Raw genomic sequence first — 19,344 nt, 5'->3', positions numbered from 1 at the left:
ATCTGTAACCTATTACATTTCCAAAGTAACCTTCCCAACACTGTGTATATATATATATATATATATATGTATATAATGGTGGGAGCAAGTTTTTCTTCACAAGTGTACACAGATTGTACGCGTTCATATTTATATGTATATTGAACAAATTTATGCACAATTTGTAATTTCATTTCTTGTTTATTGTATTTCAGTTTTACAAGTGTCAAAAGAAACGAGCTTTACATTCTGGAAAGAGTAAAATGCTTCTAGCTGTCTAGCTTCTTCATAGCAACGTAGTTGCGAGGACAGTATTGCAGGTAGCCTCAGGTCATGCTTGTTATAACACACACTGTGTTATGACAAGCATGACCTGAGGCTACCTGCAGTGTTTTGGCACAGTGCCACCCAGTGGTCAGGAGATATGACAAATTTGTATTTTTGCTTATAACTTCTGAATGGCCTTTTTTAGATTCGGTGCATTATGTCAAGTCGAATGATATCCAATTTTCCCATGTCAGCCATTTTGGGCGTTCACCATTTTGTATTTTGTAGTAAAATGCCAATTTTACAAACGCATTGACATATCGTTACAAAACTCGGTATGTGGCAAAAAAATGCAAACAAAGTCAGCCATCGGTCATTACTTCTCTTCCCATTTCGAAAAATGTCTATAACTCCAAAAAAAATGAGAGATTTTCACCAAATTTGACACACATATGTATGGGCACACTCTAAGAATTTGGTTGGATTGTGCCTCTTGGTGGCGCTATAATTGAACAAAACATGAAATTGCCATTGACTTCAATAGAGTATTATGATAGAAAATGCTACATTTTACGAATGCATTGATGTACCATTACAAAACTTTGCATGTACCATCGAGACCATGACCTGAAAGCATTCAAAACGTTTGGAGACAGTGCCACCGTTAGTGATGTCCGGTTCTCGAACGAATCGTTCTATTTAACCGGATCTTCTTAGTGAACCGGTTGAACCAGTTCACCAAATCGAACTGAATCGTTTGAAACGGTTCGCGTCTCTAGTGAGCACTAATCCACAAATTACTTAAAGGTTTTTACTTTTTAACGTGCCCGACACTCCCTCTGATTCAAAATAAATCAATTTCCCGAGTTATTCAGTTACTCAAACAGTTTTTGAACGGCTGTGAAAAGAGAGCTGATGATGCGCATGAGCAGAGCAGCTGCCAGAGCGGTTGTCGTTCTCGAGTCATGAATCGGTTGCAGCGGTTGTCGGATCACCAGTACACTGAACGAGAATCGCTTTCTTTCGGATCACCAGTACACTGAACGAGAACCGGTTTCTTTCGGATCACCAGTACACTGAACGAGAACCGCTTTCTTTCGGATCACCAGTACACTGAACGAGAATCGCTTTCTTTCGGATCACCAGTACACTGAACGAGAACCGCTTTCTTTCGGATCACCAGTACACTGAACGAGAACCGCTTTCTTTCGGATCACCAGTACACTGAACGAGAACCGGTTTCTTTCGGATCACCAGTACACTGAACGAGAACCGCTTTCTTTCGGATCACCAGTACACTGAACGAGAACCGCTTTCTTTCGGATCACCAGTACACTGAACGAGAACCGCTTTCTTTCGGATCACCAGTACACTGAACGAGAATCGCTTTCTTTCGGATCACCAGTACACTGAACGAGAATCGGTTTCTTTCGGATCACCAGTACACTGAACGAGAATCGGTTTCTTTCGGATCACCAGTACACTGAACGAGAACCGCTTTCTTTCGGATCACCAGTACACTGAACGAGAACCGCTTTCTTTCGGATCACCAGTACACTGAACGAGAACCGCTTTCTTTCGGATCACCAGTACACTGAACGAGAACCGCTTTCTTTCGGATCACCAGTACACTGAACGAGAACCGCTTTCTTTCGGATCACCAGTACACTGAACGAGAACCGCTTTCTTTCGGATCACCAGTACACTGAACGAGAACCGCTTTCTTTCGGATCACCAGTACACTGAACGAGAACCGCTTTCTTTCGGATCACCAGTACACTGAACGAGAACCGCTTTCTTTCGGATCACCAGTACACTGAACGAGAACCGCTTTCTTTCGGATCACCAGTACACTGAACGAGAATTGCTTTCTTTCGGATCACCAGTACACTGAACGAGAACCGCTTTCTTTCGGATCACCAGTACACTGAACGAGAACCGCTTTCTTTCGGATCACCAGTACACTGAACGAGAATTGCTTTCTTTCGGATCACCAGTACACTGAACGAGAACCGCTTTCTTTTGGATCACCAGTACACTGAACGAGAATTGCTTTCTTTCGGATCACCAGTACACTGAACGAGAATTGCTTTCTTTCGGATCACCAGTACACTGAACGAGAACCGCTTTCTTTCGGATCACCAGTACACTGAACGAGAACCGCTTTCTTTCGGATCACCAGTACACTGAACGAGAACCGCTTTCTTTCGGATCACCAGTACACTGAACGAGAACCGATTTCTTTCGGATCACCAGTACACTGAACGAGAATCGGTTTCTTTCGGATCACCAGTACACTGAACGAGAACCGGTTTCTTTCGGATCACCAGTACACTGAACGAGAACTGATTTCTTTCGGATCACCAGTACACTGAACGAGAATCGCTTTCTTTCGGATCACCAGTACACTGAACGAGAATCGCTTTCTTTCGGATCACCAGTACACTGAACGAGAATCGTTTTCTTTCGGATCACCAGTACACTGAACGAGAATCGCTTTCTTTCGGATCACCAGTACACTGAACGAGAATCGTTTTCTTTCGGATCACCAGTACACTGAACGAGAATCGCTTTCTTTCGGATCACCAGTACACTGAACGAGAATCGTTTTCTTTCGGATCACCAGTACACTGAACGAGAATCGCTTTCTTTCGGATCACCAGTACACTGAACGAGAACCGGTTTCTTTCGGACGCGTCCGATTTAAGAATAGATGAGCTGATACTGTGCGCATGCGTGTCGTTTTTTCAAGCGGATGAAATGAAGCACGTTAGTCAAGATGGTCTATTTTGTTAAACGTTTTGTTAAAAGTTTACTTAAGGATTCTGTTAGGTTATTGGCTAAAAGGGTTTTCATGATCTTGGTCAGGGAAGTGCCGTGGTTCCATAATAAATTAGATGTTTGATTAAAAGAAAACATGTGATTTATGAATTAGCTGCACTGTAATAAAAGATAATGATGACATGCAAAAATTGTGTTTGTTTAAAATAAACAATGTTTTAATGAAACTATACACAACTATAATTTGAACCATGTTCAAACTAAAATTATTATAATTTTTTTTTATTTAACTTTTAGACAGTGGTATAATGATAAAAATGACGTAATCAAACTACTGCACAAGCAAACCAAGCGGCACGTTTCAGTCACTCTCTGTGTGAGTTCCCGAATCTCATTCTCGACTCAAGAATCGGTTGCAGCGGTTGTCGGATCACCAGTACACTGAACGAGAATCGGTTTCTTTCGGATCACCAGTACACTGAACGAGAATCGATTTCTTTCGGATCACCAGTACACTGAACGAGAACCGCTTTCTTTCGGATCATCAGTACACTGAACGAGAATCGCTTTCTTTCGGATCACCAGTACACTGAACGAGAACCGCTTTCTTTTGGATCACCAGTACACTGAACGAGAATCGGTTTCTTTCGGATCACCAGTACACTGAACGAGAACCGCTTTCTTTCGGATCACCAGTACACTGAACGAGAATCGCTTTCTTTCGGATCACCAGTACACTGAACGAGAACCGGTTTCTTTCGGATCACCAGTACACTGAACGAGAATTGCCTTCTTTCGGATCACCAGTACACTGAACGAGAACCGGTTTCTTTCGGATCACCAGTACACTGAACGAGAATCGATTTCTTTCGGATCACCAGTACACTGAACGAGAACCGCTTTCTTTCGGATCACCAGTACACTGAACGAGAATTGCCTTCTTTCGGATCACCAGTACACTGAACGAGAACCGGTTTCTTTCGGATCACCAGTACACTGAACGAGAATCGGTTTCTTTCGGATCACCAGTACACTGAACGAGAATCGGTTTCTTTCGGATCACCAGTACACTGAACGAGAATCGGTTTCTTTCGGATCACCAGTACACTGAACGAGAATCGGTTTCTTTCGGATCACCAGTACACTGAACGAGAACCGACTTCTTTCGGATCACCAGTACACTGAACGAGAACCGACTTCTTTCGGATCACCAGTACACTGAACGAGAATCGACTTCTTTCGGATCACCAGTACACTGAACGAGAATCGGTTTCTTTCGGATCACCAGTACACTGAACGAGAACCGGTTTCTTTCGGATCACCAGTACACTGAACGAGAACCGCTTTCTTTCGGATCACCAGTACACTGAACGAGAACCGCTTTCTTTCGGATCACCAGTACACTGAACGAGAACCGACTTCTTTCGGATCACCAGTACACTGAACGAGAACCGCTTTCTTTCGGATCACCAGTACACTGAACGAGAATCGCTTTCTTTCGGATCACCAGTACACTGAACGAGAACCGCTTTCTTTTGGATCACCAGTACACTGAACGAGAATCGGTTTCTTTCGGATCACCAGTACACTGAACGAGAACCGCTTTCTTTCGGATCACCAGTACACTGAACGAGAATCGCTTTCTTTCGGATCACCAGTACACTGAACGAGAACCGGTTTCTTTCGGATCACCAGTACACTGAACGAGAATTGCCTTCTTTCGGATCACCAGTACACTGAACGAGAACCGGTTTCTTTCGGATCACCAGTACACTGAACGAGAATCGATTTCTTTCGGATCACCAGTACACTGAACGAGAACCGTTTTCTTTCGGATCACCAGTACACTGAACGAGAATTGCCTTCTTTCGGATCACCAGTACACTGAACGAGAACCGGTTTCTTTCGGATCACCAGTACACTGAACGAGAATCGGTTTCTTTCGGATCACCAGTACACTGAACGAGAATCGGTTTCTTTCGGATCACCAGTACACTGAACGAGAACCGCTTTCTTTCGGATCACCAGTACACTGAACGAGAACCGACTTCTTTCGGATCACCAGTACACTGAACGAGAACCGACTTCTTTCGGATCACCAGTACACTGAACGAGAATCGGTTTCTTTCGGATCACCAGTACACTGAACGAGAACCGGTTTCTTTCGGATCACCAGTACACTGAACGAGAACCGCTTTCTTTCGGATCACCAGTACACTGAACGAGAACCGCTTTCTTTCGGATCACCAGTACACTGAACGAGAACCGACTTCTTTCGGATCACCAGTACACTGAACGAGAACCGCTTTCTTTCGGATCACCAGTACACTGAACGAGAACCGACTTCTTTCGGATCACCAGTACACTGAACGAGAACCGCTTTCTTTCGGATCACCAGTACACTGAACGAGAATCGCTTTCTTTCGGATCACCAGTACACTGAACGAGAACCGCTTTCTTTCGGATCACCAGTACACTGAACGAGAACCGGTTTCTTTCGGATCACCAGTACACTGAACGAGAATCGCTTTCTTTCGGATCACCAGTACACTGAACGAGAACCGCTTTCTTTCGGATCACCAGTACACTGAACGAGAATCGCTTTCTTTCGGATCACCAGTACACTGAACGAGAATCGGTTTCTTTCGGATCACCAGTACACTGAACGAGAACCGGTTTCTTTCGGACGCGTCCGATTCGAGAATCGATGAGCTGATACTTGTGCGCATGCGTGACTCGTGCAGCTGCCAAACAAACAAGCTCCTGCTATGACTGACTCCATCTGAGCCGAACTAGTTCTTTTTTTACCACTGTCTCTGTGCTAATGCTATGAGCAGTTAACTGAGGACTTGAATGAGGGGATCTGGTGAAATGTATGTTTATAACAAATAAGTCTTTATGGATTGTGCATGTTCAGTAAGCTGATCGTGTTTCTGATTAGAATTAAATTATCTTATAATTTATTAAATCAAGACTTGTAAAACGTACTCATATGATCACTGCATGTAACTGTATATGGGTGCTGGACGATAGTAATTACGTTAATGACGTCATTACGTCATAGCGTAAAAGAACTGGTGAACCGGTTCTTTGAAACGAACTGTCCGAAAGAACCGGTTCGCGGAAAAGAACCGAACTTCCCATCACTAGCCACCGTGTGGTCAAAAGAGATAACCGATTATATCGTATTACTAGTGGTTGACTAAAATCATCTTAAAATGGCTTCAATTACACATTGCTGCACTTGTTCTGATGCTTCCCTGGCCTAGTGCTTGGCTGTATTTCCTATCATGATTTCAGTCAGATTTCCAAATGTTTCATCAGTTCTGCTTGAGTAGGGTTGAGTGTCTCTCTTTCTGATGTGTGATTTCATCGTAGGCGTATCATGACCCCATGCTGAAGCTGTCTATTATGACCGAACATGAACTCAATCAGATCTTCGGCACGCTGGACTCCCTCATTCCACTGCATGAAGGTGAGTTGAATGTGTGCTCATCTGTGGGACACATTTCCAGCTGCAAGTATTTGTTTATCCAAAGTGAAAAAGAGCAGTTGCGCAATTGGACACAACTACGTCAAATCAAAACACAAAGTAATGGAAAATGTACCGTAAGCCAGTCATGATACCACTTGACTGCTTAAGCTAATGGAAATGGGATATTGATGTTTACTTCAAGTATGATAAGTTGATTTTATTATGTAAGGGGGGGAACACAGAAGATAACAATAAAACCATGCCAGAGCAGCTAAATCAGATCAGCACCCTGTTGTTTCTTTACCACAAGGCTTAGAGTCGCTTGGTTTCCTGAAACACAACCGTAAATCAATGCACTTGCACTTGCATCTCTCATCTGCTCTAGCTTTGTAATACATTTGCCATTATATACTGCACATATTGCTGAGCCTGTGACAGATTGCTCATGATCCTCTATTGTGTCATTTTGCATCAAAGCATCTGCTTAATGCATAAATGTAGATCTGTTCACATGGATTATCTAATATAGAGACTGTCTCCCTTCCCGGAGTTACTAAAAACAGTATTTTGATTGAAATATCAAAACATTTATTTTAGTTTAATCCTTTGTCAGCGTCATAGGTTGCATCACACATTGAAGTGGTAACAAAAGACAGTGAACGAGCGATTTCTCTGATCTTGTAGATTTTCTGAGTCGACTACGAGAGGCCAGAAAGCCGGACGGCTCGACGGATCACGTGGGCCATATTCTAGTAGACTGGGTAAGATCATCTCACTCACATGCTACATTATATATTTTCAGTTGTTTGTTTTAGAGCACATTATTTTCATTTGTAGAGTAAAGATAGACATGTTACAAATGCACATAATATACAAATAAAACAAACAGTGCTTTAATTTTCAGGTACAGTAGGTAGAAATTTAATTAACAAATATAAAAATAAAACACTATATACATAAATTAAACATTGACTCTTATTAAAGCAGCTAAAGTTGTTCAGTCAAGAGAAGTGAGAGATATTCCTTTGTAATTTGTTTTATTAGCGTACCATCAGCCAAAAATGACAATTCTCTCATCATGTACTCACTATACTGCCCTCCAAAGGCAAAGCACAGTAACTACACATTTGGCCAAAACTGATTTAAGGCTTAAAATGGACTTTGTGACAACTTTTTTGTCTTGTGAGAAAGTCTCCTGGTTCAAATTTGTCCCGTTTCAGAGAAACGAGAGTGTCAACATGTTTGACTAGCTGGTGTAAAAACTTTAAAGGCATTTTTCTCAGTTTCATTGTTGGTGTAGTTACTGCACTTTGCCTTTGGAGGGCAGTATACAGTTTTTTAACATAAAACATGTTGAACATAAAACTTAATTTGAATAATGTGGGTCACCTAGATATTTTTGAAATCACTAGACACTGATTACATCTCTTTTTGATTGTAGCTCCCTTGTCTTGAAACCTACAACGGCTACTGCAGTAACCAGGTAGCTGCCAAAGCATTGCTGGACCATAAGAAGCAGGACCATCGGGTGCACGACTTCCTCCAGCGCTGTCTGGAGTCACCCTTCAGTCGCAAACTGGACCTCTGGAACTTCCTGGACATCCCACGCAGTCGACTGGTCAAATACCCGCTGCTGCTGCGAGAGATTCTCAAACACACGCCAAACGACCACCCCGACCGCCAGCACCTCGATGAAGCTGTGAGTTATCGCCATGTTCCTTTACTAGACTTACACTACAACTTTAAACTTGATACAGTTTGACAGCTTTTAAAAGTTTAAGTTTTTAAAGTTTTAAGTTTGACTGCTTTCAGTCTGAAATGGTTTGAAGTTTAAAGTGGTTTTAAAAGCTTAAAGTTGATAGATTTTTAAGTTTAAATAGCAGGTCTTTCTCAAGCCAACTTAATGACAGGAAAATATCATCTGGTTCTGTATGGAATAAAATGCATCTGTCTACAACGTACTGCACTCTAATTTCTGCCTCTGTTCTTCGCTGCTTTGTCTTTCGTAGATCAACATGATCCAGAGCATCGTGGCTGATATTAACACACAGACGGGCGAGTCGGAGTGCCGCTACTATAAAGAGCGCTTGCTGTATCTGGAAAGCGGTCAGAGAGATCTGTTGATCGACAGCTCAAGGATCCTCAGCTGCCACGGAGATCTCAAGAACAACAGAGGAGCTGTAAGAACTTCAGCCATGTCTTGTCCTCTTCTAGTGTTTCTTCATCTATTCGTGTCAGTAGATTTCAATTACAATACTTTTAAAGGTCGTTTTCCAAAATGAGATTTTTTCTCCTACACTGAGGCTACGTTTACATTAATCCGGATACATTTGAAAACGGAGTTTTCATTTTAAAACGCTCTCCGTCCACACTAGCGTTTCCAAGCGTTTTCCAAAAGTTTCTCATCCACACTGAAACGTCGGAAAACATCGAATTCGCCTTACTGCGCATGCGTAAAGCCTCCAAAATTATACAGACGTAAGAAGTTTTCACGCAATTCTTCTGCCGGGATAATTTACGGAAATATCTCGTCATCCACTGACGCGTCTATATCGCGCTCATTCATATTTTATCTGAAAAGCAGTTTGTCAAGTTTTGCAGGACAGCAACTGTGAGTAAATTTTCTGTCATCATTTTAGGACTGTAATTTGAAGAATGTACAGGGTAAATTTCTTTAGCAGCAGTGTGGCAGTGAACAGCACAGGCACAATTACCGGTGTAAACATAGATATCTATTGGTACAATATGCGTCACATGTAAGGGATAATGTACAGGCAGCCGGTAGTTATCGCAGAAATAAGCCCCGACAGTGTGATCAGGACCCGACGCGAAGCCAGTGACACAGTGTATCACACTGAAGGGGCTTATTTCTGCGATAACTACCAGCTGCCTGTACATTATCCCGCTTATTACACGGCTACTTGCCACATAAGGAAAAAAAAAACTGGACATGAATATGAATTTGAAACCTTTTATTGGCATATTTGTTTTAAATTAACATTTTTATCCTTCCGCGAAACGATATAGTACCACGTGACTAACATTCAAACTATGTACGTTAGTAAGACAATTTAAATAGATTAATGTCGAAATTTTCCATTGTTAATTGTGGTTGTCCAGTGTTTGTCACAAGATGGCGCCAAACGGTAATCTTTGTTAGCACGGAGGGATTTTAAACATACAAGTAGTACCGGCTATGCGTTATTACTTTGGAGCGGTGATTATTTGAAAAGAACGAACCTGCAAATGTCTCAACTGACCAATCAGAATCAAGCATTCCAAAGAGCCGTGTAATAAGACTAAATATGTGTCATTGTTTTCAAAAGCCTCCGTTTTCACAGTCCACACTACAACGCGAAAACGGCGTTTTCAAATTTATCCACTTTGGAGAGCATTTTCAAAAAGCTCTGTTTTCCTTGACAAAAACGCCGTCTCAGTGTGGACGGAAGGCCAAAACGGAGAGAAAAAGATGCGTTTTCAAACGAAAACGTATTAGTGTGGACCAGGGGCGGAGTGGGGGGTGGCTAATTGGGCTTAAGCCCCGAATGTTTTGTCAAAAGCCCCGAACCTTTTAGGTTTTTAGCGCAATTTTCCACCGGACAAAATTGCGATTGTTAACTCATGATTTCTGTTCTGTCTGTGCGCACCAATCTTGCACTTCTATCTACTCCTCAACCAGACCACCTAGAGACTTCGGGTTTTCGGCATTATGTTAAGGAAGGTCTAATCTCGGGAACGCACAAAAAAAAAATCCAGGAAAACATTTACTATCTCTTAGTGTTGTGATCCCATGACGTGAGAAAATTAAAACACTCGTCCTAACTATCATCATTTTCCCAGATAGTGTATAGATTTTTAGGCATTCTATTATCTCAAACAGCCTGAAAAATAGTGCATTTAGCTGACGTAATTGGGAAAAAATCTACACGGGGGAGCATGCCCCCGGACCCCCCTAGGTTTGGGCTAAGCCCCGAATGTTTACATCGTCTGGCTCCGCCCCTGGTGTGGACATGGCCTGAGCCATAAATCTCTACCCCAGTAGCACTTACACACACCAAACTTGACATTTTTATTCTTGCCTATATCCTGAAGGTTTTTACAGAGGGATTTGTTCATATATAATGTGCTTGATTTTATACAACATATTTTTCTGAATTATGGAGTGACGAAATGAGATACCAAACATCCCCTCTATAAAAACATTTGACCCTCATATGTGACCCTGGACCACAAAACCAGTCATAAGGTTAAATTTTCCAAAACTGAGATGTATACATCACATGGAAGCTCAATAAATAAGTTTTCTATTGATGTATGGTTTGTTAGGATAGGACACTATTTGGCCAAGACACATCTGTTTGAAAATCAGGAATCTGAGGATGCAAAAAAATCAAAATACTGAGAAAATCACCTTTAAAGTTGTCCAAATTAAGTTCTTAACAATGCATATTACTAATCAAAAATTACATTTAGATATATTTATAGTAGGAAATTTACAAAAAATCTTCATGCAACATGATCTTTACTTAATTTCCTAATGATTTTTGGCATAACAGAAAAATCTAGAATTTTGACCCATTAAATGTATTTTTGGCTATTGCTACTTAAGACTGGTTTTGTGGTCCAGGGTCACATATGTCCAAAAATTAAACAAGAATACATTAAGGAACTGTAGTCCGTAACAAACCTAAATCTCTCTCTCTGTGTTTGTGCAGAAGCTGCACGTGTTCTTGTTTCAGGATGTGTTGGTGATCACGCGAGCCATCACCCAGAACGAGCAGCTGTGGTATCAGCTTTACCGGCAGCCCATCCCCGTCAGAGACTTGGAGTGGGAAGACCTGCAGGACGGAGAGATCCGAGTGGGCGGATCCATCAGAGGAGCCTTCAGCAACAATGAGCGGAGTGAGTCTGAAAAAATCAACCAGATATATATTTAAAATGTGAGAGCAGAATCTGAATGTTTAGTTAAGGTCTAGGGAATCTAGGGGGTCCACAGAAAAGTTTAGAGAAACTGACGCAGTATATTAGTCTTTATGCATTAAAATATATAGCTGCCTTTATGTTTTAGGAAGAGGGGTCATCATACACTACCAGTCAAAAGTTATACCGTAATAATGTGTCATTTTATTATCGTTTAAAAGAACTTTTTTCTAACTGATCTGCAACTCGAGCTTTTTATTCGTTCTTCTTAGACTAAATTCCTAAACGCTACTCCTCCTAGAGTCTTCATGAAATTGAAGATTAAAAATCATAAAAATCCCATAGACTTACATCGTTGGAATATTCCAACACTATTCAAACTCCAGCTGTCAAACTTCAAATTTAAACTCCCAGAATCCCTTGAGACTAAATCCAGCTTCCCTTCTATGAACTATTTCTAATCCATTCAAGCTTCCATTCTAATATTTCTAATCTATTTAACGATCTAGCCAAGCCTAGCAACTACAATCAGGCTAGTAACTTGTTAGTCAGGTTAGAAACATGCTAACAACTTGATAATCATGCTGGAAATATGGTAAAGACATGCTGAAAATGTGCTAATCATGCAAGAAACATGGTAATAACATGCTGATAACTTGCTAATAACATGCTGAAAATGGTACTTTAAAATCTTGTAGCAGTCTCCTCCCCTTAGTGGGCGGAGTCAAGTGTCATATTACAAAATGTTTTACAGTCTTTTAGAACTAGAACTTTTTAGAATCTTGACAAAACGCATATCGTCGGAAAGGTCTCAAGATTCCATATTTGGTGGTTATTTTTTGGATAGAAGTAATATTGACAGAAAAATGCATTTTAAGAAAATCTGTGGAGTTTAATGGCACCCAGTGGCTGTTTGTAATATAACGCCCTCAATAAAATCCTCAAATTTTTTTCTTATCAACTTCAAATTTGGAACATGACTTATTTAGACATGAGGCTTTAATTTTATAGCAGTTTTAGATTACAAAATATATTGTAAAACATTTATTTTATATAAAATAAAAGAAATGGTACAGTGCATTTTCTTTACATTTAAATTTGAACTTTTTTTAATAACTTTTTGATTCTTTAATTTTTCTCTCTCTCATATTTTAGTAATCATCATACATTATATATCATTTGAAAGTTTGAAACCTCAGAGTTCATTCTGTGGAAACCATTTTTAAATTTGAGATTTGATGGCACCCGGGGGCTGTTTGTAGTATAACGCCTTAAATAAAATCTCACAAGAACCTACAGTTTTTTTTCTATCAACTTCAAATTTGGAACATAACTTATTTAGACATAAGGCTTTTTTAAATATTAATTGTATATAAAAAAAGGTACAGTGCATTTTCTTTACAGTAAATTTAAACTTCTATAACTTTTTGATACTTTAATATTTTGAAAAGCTTCCACTTCTGCTCTCATCTGCCAATTGTCTTCCTAAAAACAACAACCTTAGGTCTTGAATTGAAAAAAATAAGTTTGGATAGTGCACTTTCACGTCTATGTTCAAACCCTTAAAGGGTTGAAAAGATCAAATATTAGATTAAGTAAGCACAGAATTGACTTTGCACTTTCCAAAATATCCGCTTTTCAGGGTACACATGCAAATTTGCACGAGCAACTTGAAAAGCGCACGTTTTTCTGCCATCTAGTGGTTTAGAGGATAATAATATGTGACCCTGGACCACAAAACCAGTCTTAAGTCGCTGGGGTATATTTGTAGCAATAGCCAAAAATACATTGCATGGGTCAACATTTTTGATTTTTCTTTTATGCCAAAAATCATTAAGAAATTAAGTAAAGATCATGTTCCATGAAGATTTTTTGTAAAATTCCTACTGTAAACATATCAAAATGTAATTTTAGATTTGTAATATGCATTGTTAAGAACCTAATTTGGACAACTTTAAAGGTGATTTTCTCAGTCTTTTAGATTTTTTTGCATCCTCAGATTTCTGATTTCAAATAGCTGTATCTCAGCCAAATATTGTTTACACATGCCTGCTATTCAACAGCTGCTATCAACATGTCAATTTCTCTTTTCATCCAGCCAAGAACTTTTTCCGGGTGACGTTTCGCAGCGGAGGACAGCTGCAGACGCACTGCTTCCAGGCCAGCGACGCCTTCAATAAACAGCAGTGGCTCAACTGCATTCGCCAGGCCAAAGAAGCCGTGGGATCGGCTGAGTCTGTAGCGGCGCAGACAGCATCTCAGGACAGAGCGACGCGTGATTGTAGCATGATGGACACCACTGACGCTAGCGCAAATCTGACCAGCGAAAGCCCACAAATGGACCTGACAGACGTAACCGTCACCCCTGTGAAAGTGTGACGCATATAAACCTGCGATCCTGCTCAGTATTGTGTTACGTAAATGCCGGCGTTTAAAGGAAGCACTTCTCTGAAACTGCCGCTGCTGTCGACGGTTCTTAACTTAAGTGTTATTCTCGTGCCTTTCTTTCACTGTGCCGTTGTCTGTGGCAGTGCAGTCTTTCCGGAACGGACATTGAGGAGCGTTTCACATTTCACTTTCATCACACTGTCTGCGACTGAAATGCACTACTGCCTCTGCGCAAGTAAAGAGTCACTTTGGTTGAAAAGGTGAAATGTTGTTCACGTTCGTTGGGTAATCACTAAAAAACGACCAGTCGAATGTTTTCCACTAAGTCACGGGTAAAGGGTGATCGTAGTATTTCTGAATAAGGAACACGTTACACATGTTCATCTCATGATCTGCAAGATTAAAGCAGAGCCAGATCCAATGGTCAGAATAGAAGGATCCAGAAAGGAATTCTGCGAAGCACTTCAGTGGAGGATTGACAGCTTGAGTTATTTCCAGGTCCCGCCACATTGTGGCCGAAATATCAATTTTATACATAGTATAAACACTGCTTATCTTACTTAGATTTTTTTTGTCTTGTTTCCATCCAAAATGTCTAAAAATTCTTAAATCAAGAACGATTTTCTAGATGAGTAAACATTTTCTTGTTTTCAGACCAAACAAGTCAAAGTTTTTGCTTAGAACAAGCTAAATAATCTGCCAATGCGGTAAGCAAAAAATATTACATTTAAAAAAAAAACAGTAATTTTTGCTTGTCTAGAAAATTCTTCTTGAGTTAAAAGGTAAAAGGCTTGTTTTGGGTAGACAACAAGACAAAAAAATCAAAGAAAAGCATTTTTGGCAGTGTTTATGCCATAGTGTAATTCCACACTGCAAAAAAAAAGCTTTTCTTTGATTTTTTTGTCTTGTTTTCTACCCAAAATTTCAAAAAAAAAAAAAAAATCAGACAAAAACAAGCCAAAATCAAGTGAGTTTTTGCTTAGAACAAGCAAAATAATCTGCGAAAAATCTTATTTCAAACAGAAAACAAAATCATTCATGTGAAAATGCACTTAATTGTGACTTGTTTGTTACTTGTCTAGAAAATCCTTTTTAATTTAAGTATTTTTAGATATTTTGGCTGCAAACAAGACAACAAATCTAAGTAAGATGAGCATTTTTTTTTTTTTTTGCACTGTGGGAATACACTGTACCATAAACACAGCAAAAAATGCTCTTACTTAGAATTTTTTTGTCTTGTTTCCAGACAAAATATCTAAAAAAATTTAAATCAAGAAGGATTTTCTAGATGAGTAAAAATTTTCTTGTTTTCAGAAGAAAAAAAAAACAGTCAAAATTAAGTGAGTTTTTGCCGAGAACAAGCTAAATAATCTGCCAATGGGGTAAGAAAAATAATCTTATTTCAAGCAGAAAACAAGATTATTTTGCTTGTTTCAAGCGAAAATGTACTTAATTGTGACTTGTTTTTACTCGTCTAGAAAATCCTTTTTGTTTTAAGGGTTTTTAGACATTTTGGCTGGAAACAAGACAAAAAAAATCTAGTAAGAAAAGCATTTTTTGCAGTGTGGAAATACACTGTACCATAAACACTGCTAAAAATGCTGAAAAATGTCAAAAAATTCTTGAATCAAGAAGGATTTTCTAGATGAGTAAACATTTTTTTTGTTTTCAGACAAAAACAAGTCAAACTTAAGTGAGTTTTTTCTGAGAACAAGCTAAATAATCTGCCAATGGGGTAAGAAAAACAAATCTTACTTCAAACCGAAAACACGATTATTTTTCTTTATCCCATTGGCAGATTATTTTGCTGGTTTCGAGCTAAAATGCACTTAATTGTGACTTGTTTTTACTCGTCTAGAAAATCCTCCTTGTTTTAAGGATTTTTTGACATTTTAGCTGGAAATGACAAAAATTTAAGTAAGAAAAGCATTTTTTTTTTTTTTGCAGTGAAGGCGAACTGAAGAGTCTCATGTGCCATGCAGATCAGCTAAATCTCTATCATAGTGTTTGTGTGTCTGCTAAAACCCACAACTTATGCTGTAAATTGAACAACCTTTGCCAAAACGTGTTTGTGGTTTTCAGTGTGATCTGGTTTACTCACTAGGCCGTGTTTTGTATTGTCAGATGTGCAGCGTTTAGTGCATACAAACTATTTGAAAGTCTTCTATCCTGTTCCTGCAATTTTCATTTCTTCATTTTCCTTCTCTCTTTCTCTCTTGCAAGTATTGTATTAAAATGTATGATATAAGATGTTTATTTATAGTTTGTTTTCACCTTTGTTTTTCTATTTGATTGCTGTTGGATTAAAAGGAAATGGACTGATTGGATTTAAGAGAGAGTTTATGTTCCCACACTGGAGAAAATGCTTTTCTTGCCTAGATTTTCTAGTCAAAATATCTAAAAATTTCATAGACAGGTTGAAATTATTGTCTTGTTTAAGACAAAACAAGTCAAAATTGAGTTTTTGCTTGAAACAAGGTAAATAATTTGCCAATGGGGGAAGAAAAATACCCTCACTGCAAAAAATGCTTTTCTTACTTATATTTTTTGTCTTGTTTCTAGGAAAAATATTTAAAAAAAATCTTAAATTCTAAGTGAGTTTTTTTGCAAAATTAAGCAAAATAATCTGCCAAGGGGGTAGGAAAAATGATAATGTTTTCTGTTTGAAATAAGATATTTTTTTCTAACCCCATTGCCAGATTACTTTGCTTCTTCGAAGCAAAAACGGACTTAATTTTGACTTGTTTTTGTCTGAAAACAAGAAAATTATTTGTACTCGTCTACAAAATCCTTGGCTGGAAACAAGACAAAAAATTAAGAAAAGCATTTCTTTGCAGTGTTTATTTTCTGCATGAAATAAAATAATTTTGTGTACCCAACTGGCAGATTATTTAGTTTGTTTCAAACAAAAACGAACTTAATTTGGACTTGTTTTGTCTGAGAAAGACACAATTTTTACTCGTCTAGAAAATCCTTCTTGATTTAAGAACTTTTGCAGTGTAGAAATGAGAAATGATGAGAAAAGCAAGCGTACAGGGCCATATGGAAGACTTTGAAGGTAAACCGGAAGTGGAAATGCATGTTTATATGCATGGGAGAGACTGACTAATGGACCGTGTGTAACAAAATAAAGAAAATCAAATAAACATTTTAAAATCCTTAAATATTTCTCTATTTTGCATAATGTAAAAATGTATTTTAACCACTATTTTAAATGATGAGCATTAAAATGCGAGAGGGTAGTCATACGTGAAAGCTCTGGATTGCATTGCTTCTGTTTTAGGAAATGTTTTGATGTGAACGTCTGAAGTTTAAGTTCAGCTTTGAATGTTTACCATCTTTACACAGTGGAAAATAAGGTTCAGGGACTGCTGAGTCCCTCTAGAGTTCCTCTGGGGCAGTGTATCACATGTTTTAATGAGGACCACAGGGAGACAAATGTTAAAAACACAGCTCTGCTTACACTCTTAGAAATAATTTTTGGTTCCACAAACCTTCTCGCTCTTACCTTTTTATAATCTGAAGAACCTTCTTTCACCACAAATACGCTTTTGTGAAACAGATGTTAAAGATGCTTTATGGAACCATTTAGACATAAAAAAGGTTCTTCTATGGCATCGTGAAGCACCTTTATTGGTAATAAAATTATCTTATGCTCACCGAGGCTGCATTTTAAAATAAAAATAACGGTAAAAATCTGAAATATTATTCAAATCTAAAATAGCTGTTTTCTATGTCGATATATAGTCAAATGTAATTTATTTCTGTGATTAAAGCTGAATTTATTTTGTAATATGATCCTTCAGAAATCATTCTAATATGCTTATTTGCTGCTCAAGAAATCGTCAGTGTTGCTTTCAATCACTTTAATGCTGACACTAGGTCAGTGAAAGTACATATTAATGTCAGTCCAGGTTCGCTCTTGAGATTAAACTCCTATGGGAAGAATATTTCTATTGATGATGCAATCACAGGTCTGACATATGGCTGGATTTCTCATTGTGTGATATTCCCTGAAGAGCCCACTTGTCTCAGGTGCCTTTTTGTCTGGCATCCCCCCTGACAGTAAGACGGCCCCTGGGTGAGGCCCCTCTTCACATGATGATGGTCATGTGTGCATATGGATAATTATACTCACACCTTGGATGAGTCTGGAGAACAATAACACAGCACAGATGAAAGCCAGTGTAGCAGCTCCCTAATACCATCTGCTTTGTAATTTAGAGAGAGCACTAAAATGGTAGAGTTTGTCTAATGGACAGATTCATAATTCAGTTTACTGTCTTTAAGATTAGGGAAATTGTATATTCAGCAGAAACAATTCCGCCCATTTCCAGAAGAAGATCCCTTCTTGAACTATTCTGAGCTTGAAATTTCCTAAAAACAATAAAGTTAAACAAGCTATCAATAAAAAATGTGCTCACGCTCAGGCCGTCCGAGATGCAGATGAGTTGGTTTCATCATCAGATTTTGAGAAATGTTGCATTGGTGAACTAAAATAAATTTCTCACATACAGTTCCTTTAAATCTAAATATAGTGGACTTTGAGATTTGTAACTTTGAAGATGTTTTTTATGCCCAAACGTACACACCACGCACTGGTTAAAGTTCAAAAGGTGAAAAAGCATAATAGGACCCCTTTAAGATGTTTATGAATTATAAAACATGTACAACTGACATCTTACCCAGATAGCACACGTAGATGTCTCTAAAAGATCTCCTGATCTGGAAAGCATCTGCTAAACGTCTGGCAGACGTCTGTAAAATGTCAGCTTTACAAACATTCTAATTCACAAACATCTTAAAGACATCTAATAGACGTCTGTTTGACATCTGATAGGAAACGTCCAGTAGACGTATCGCAGATGAGCAAACTACGTCTTGCAGATGTAAATGCAGACGTCAAATAGACGTCTCCGAGATGTACGTGTCTAAATAAATTATCTATTGCCGCTTTCAGTATATGGCTATAAATGTCACACAATGTGATTCAAACTCATATTAAACACTAAATTAATAAGTACACTCGCTCAATTAAACACATGCTTTGTGGTCAAAATAAGCCTAAAATGCAAAATAATAAGCCTGTTTTAGGATAAAAAAGATCAATTTCCAAAAGCAAAAACTTACAAAAGTTATAATTATTATAGGCTACTCACAGGTGTGAAAAGGTTTTACATGTTGTTAGCATGTTTCCAGCATGATTATCAATTTGCCAGCATGTTGTTAACATGATTCTAGCATCATTAGCAAGTTATTAGCATGTTACTAGCATGATTAGCAAGTTGATAGATGAGTTTAAATGATAGATAGGATAGAAGTTCAGTTTGATTGAGTCTCAAGGGATTGTGGGAGTTTTGTCAGTTGGAGTTTGAATAGTGTTGATTAGGGCTGTTCGATTCCGAAAATTTTGGAGTCGATTCCGATTCCGATTCCTGGTTCTGGAATCGATTGGATTCGATTCCAGAATCGATTCCTCACTGTTGTTTCGATTCTTTTTCGATTCTTGTTTTTAGATTGGAGGCAGCTAATTT

At 38.7% G+C, this 19,344-nt stretch overlaps 1 protein-coding gene across 1 annotated transcript in view; it reads left to right on the top strand.

Moving 5' to 3' along the window:
* The window catches only part of arhgef3 (Rho guanine nucleotide exchange factor (GEF) 3), a 44,943-nt gene extending 27,969 nt beyond the window's left edge, over nucleotides 1-16,974 (top strand). The window contains exons 5-10 of the mRNA XM_073844400.1: nucleotides 6,406-6,502; nucleotides 7,187-7,263; nucleotides 7,944-8,201; nucleotides 8,512-8,682; nucleotides 11,218-11,404; nucleotides 13,521-16,974. Coding sequence (XP_073700501.1) covers nucleotides 6,406-6,502; nucleotides 7,187-7,263; nucleotides 7,944-8,201; nucleotides 8,512-8,682; nucleotides 11,218-11,404; nucleotides 13,521-13,801 — 1,071 coding nt within the window. The 3' untranslated portion in view covers nucleotides 13,802-16,974. The remainder of the gene's footprint in view (nucleotides 1-6,405; nucleotides 6,503-7,186; nucleotides 7,264-7,943; nucleotides 8,202-8,511; nucleotides 8,683-11,217; nucleotides 11,405-13,520) is intronic.
* Nucleotides 16,975-19,344: the final 2,370 nt, after the last annotated feature.

The sequence above is a fragment of the Garra rufa genome, chromosome 7, assembly GCF_049309525.1.
Source record: "Garra rufa chromosome 7, GarRuf1.0, whole genome shotgun sequence".
NCBI lineage: Eukaryota > Metazoa > Chordata > Actinopteri > Cypriniformes > Cyprinidae > Garra > Garra rufa.
This window is presented reverse-complemented; position numbering and strand designations above follow the sequence as displayed.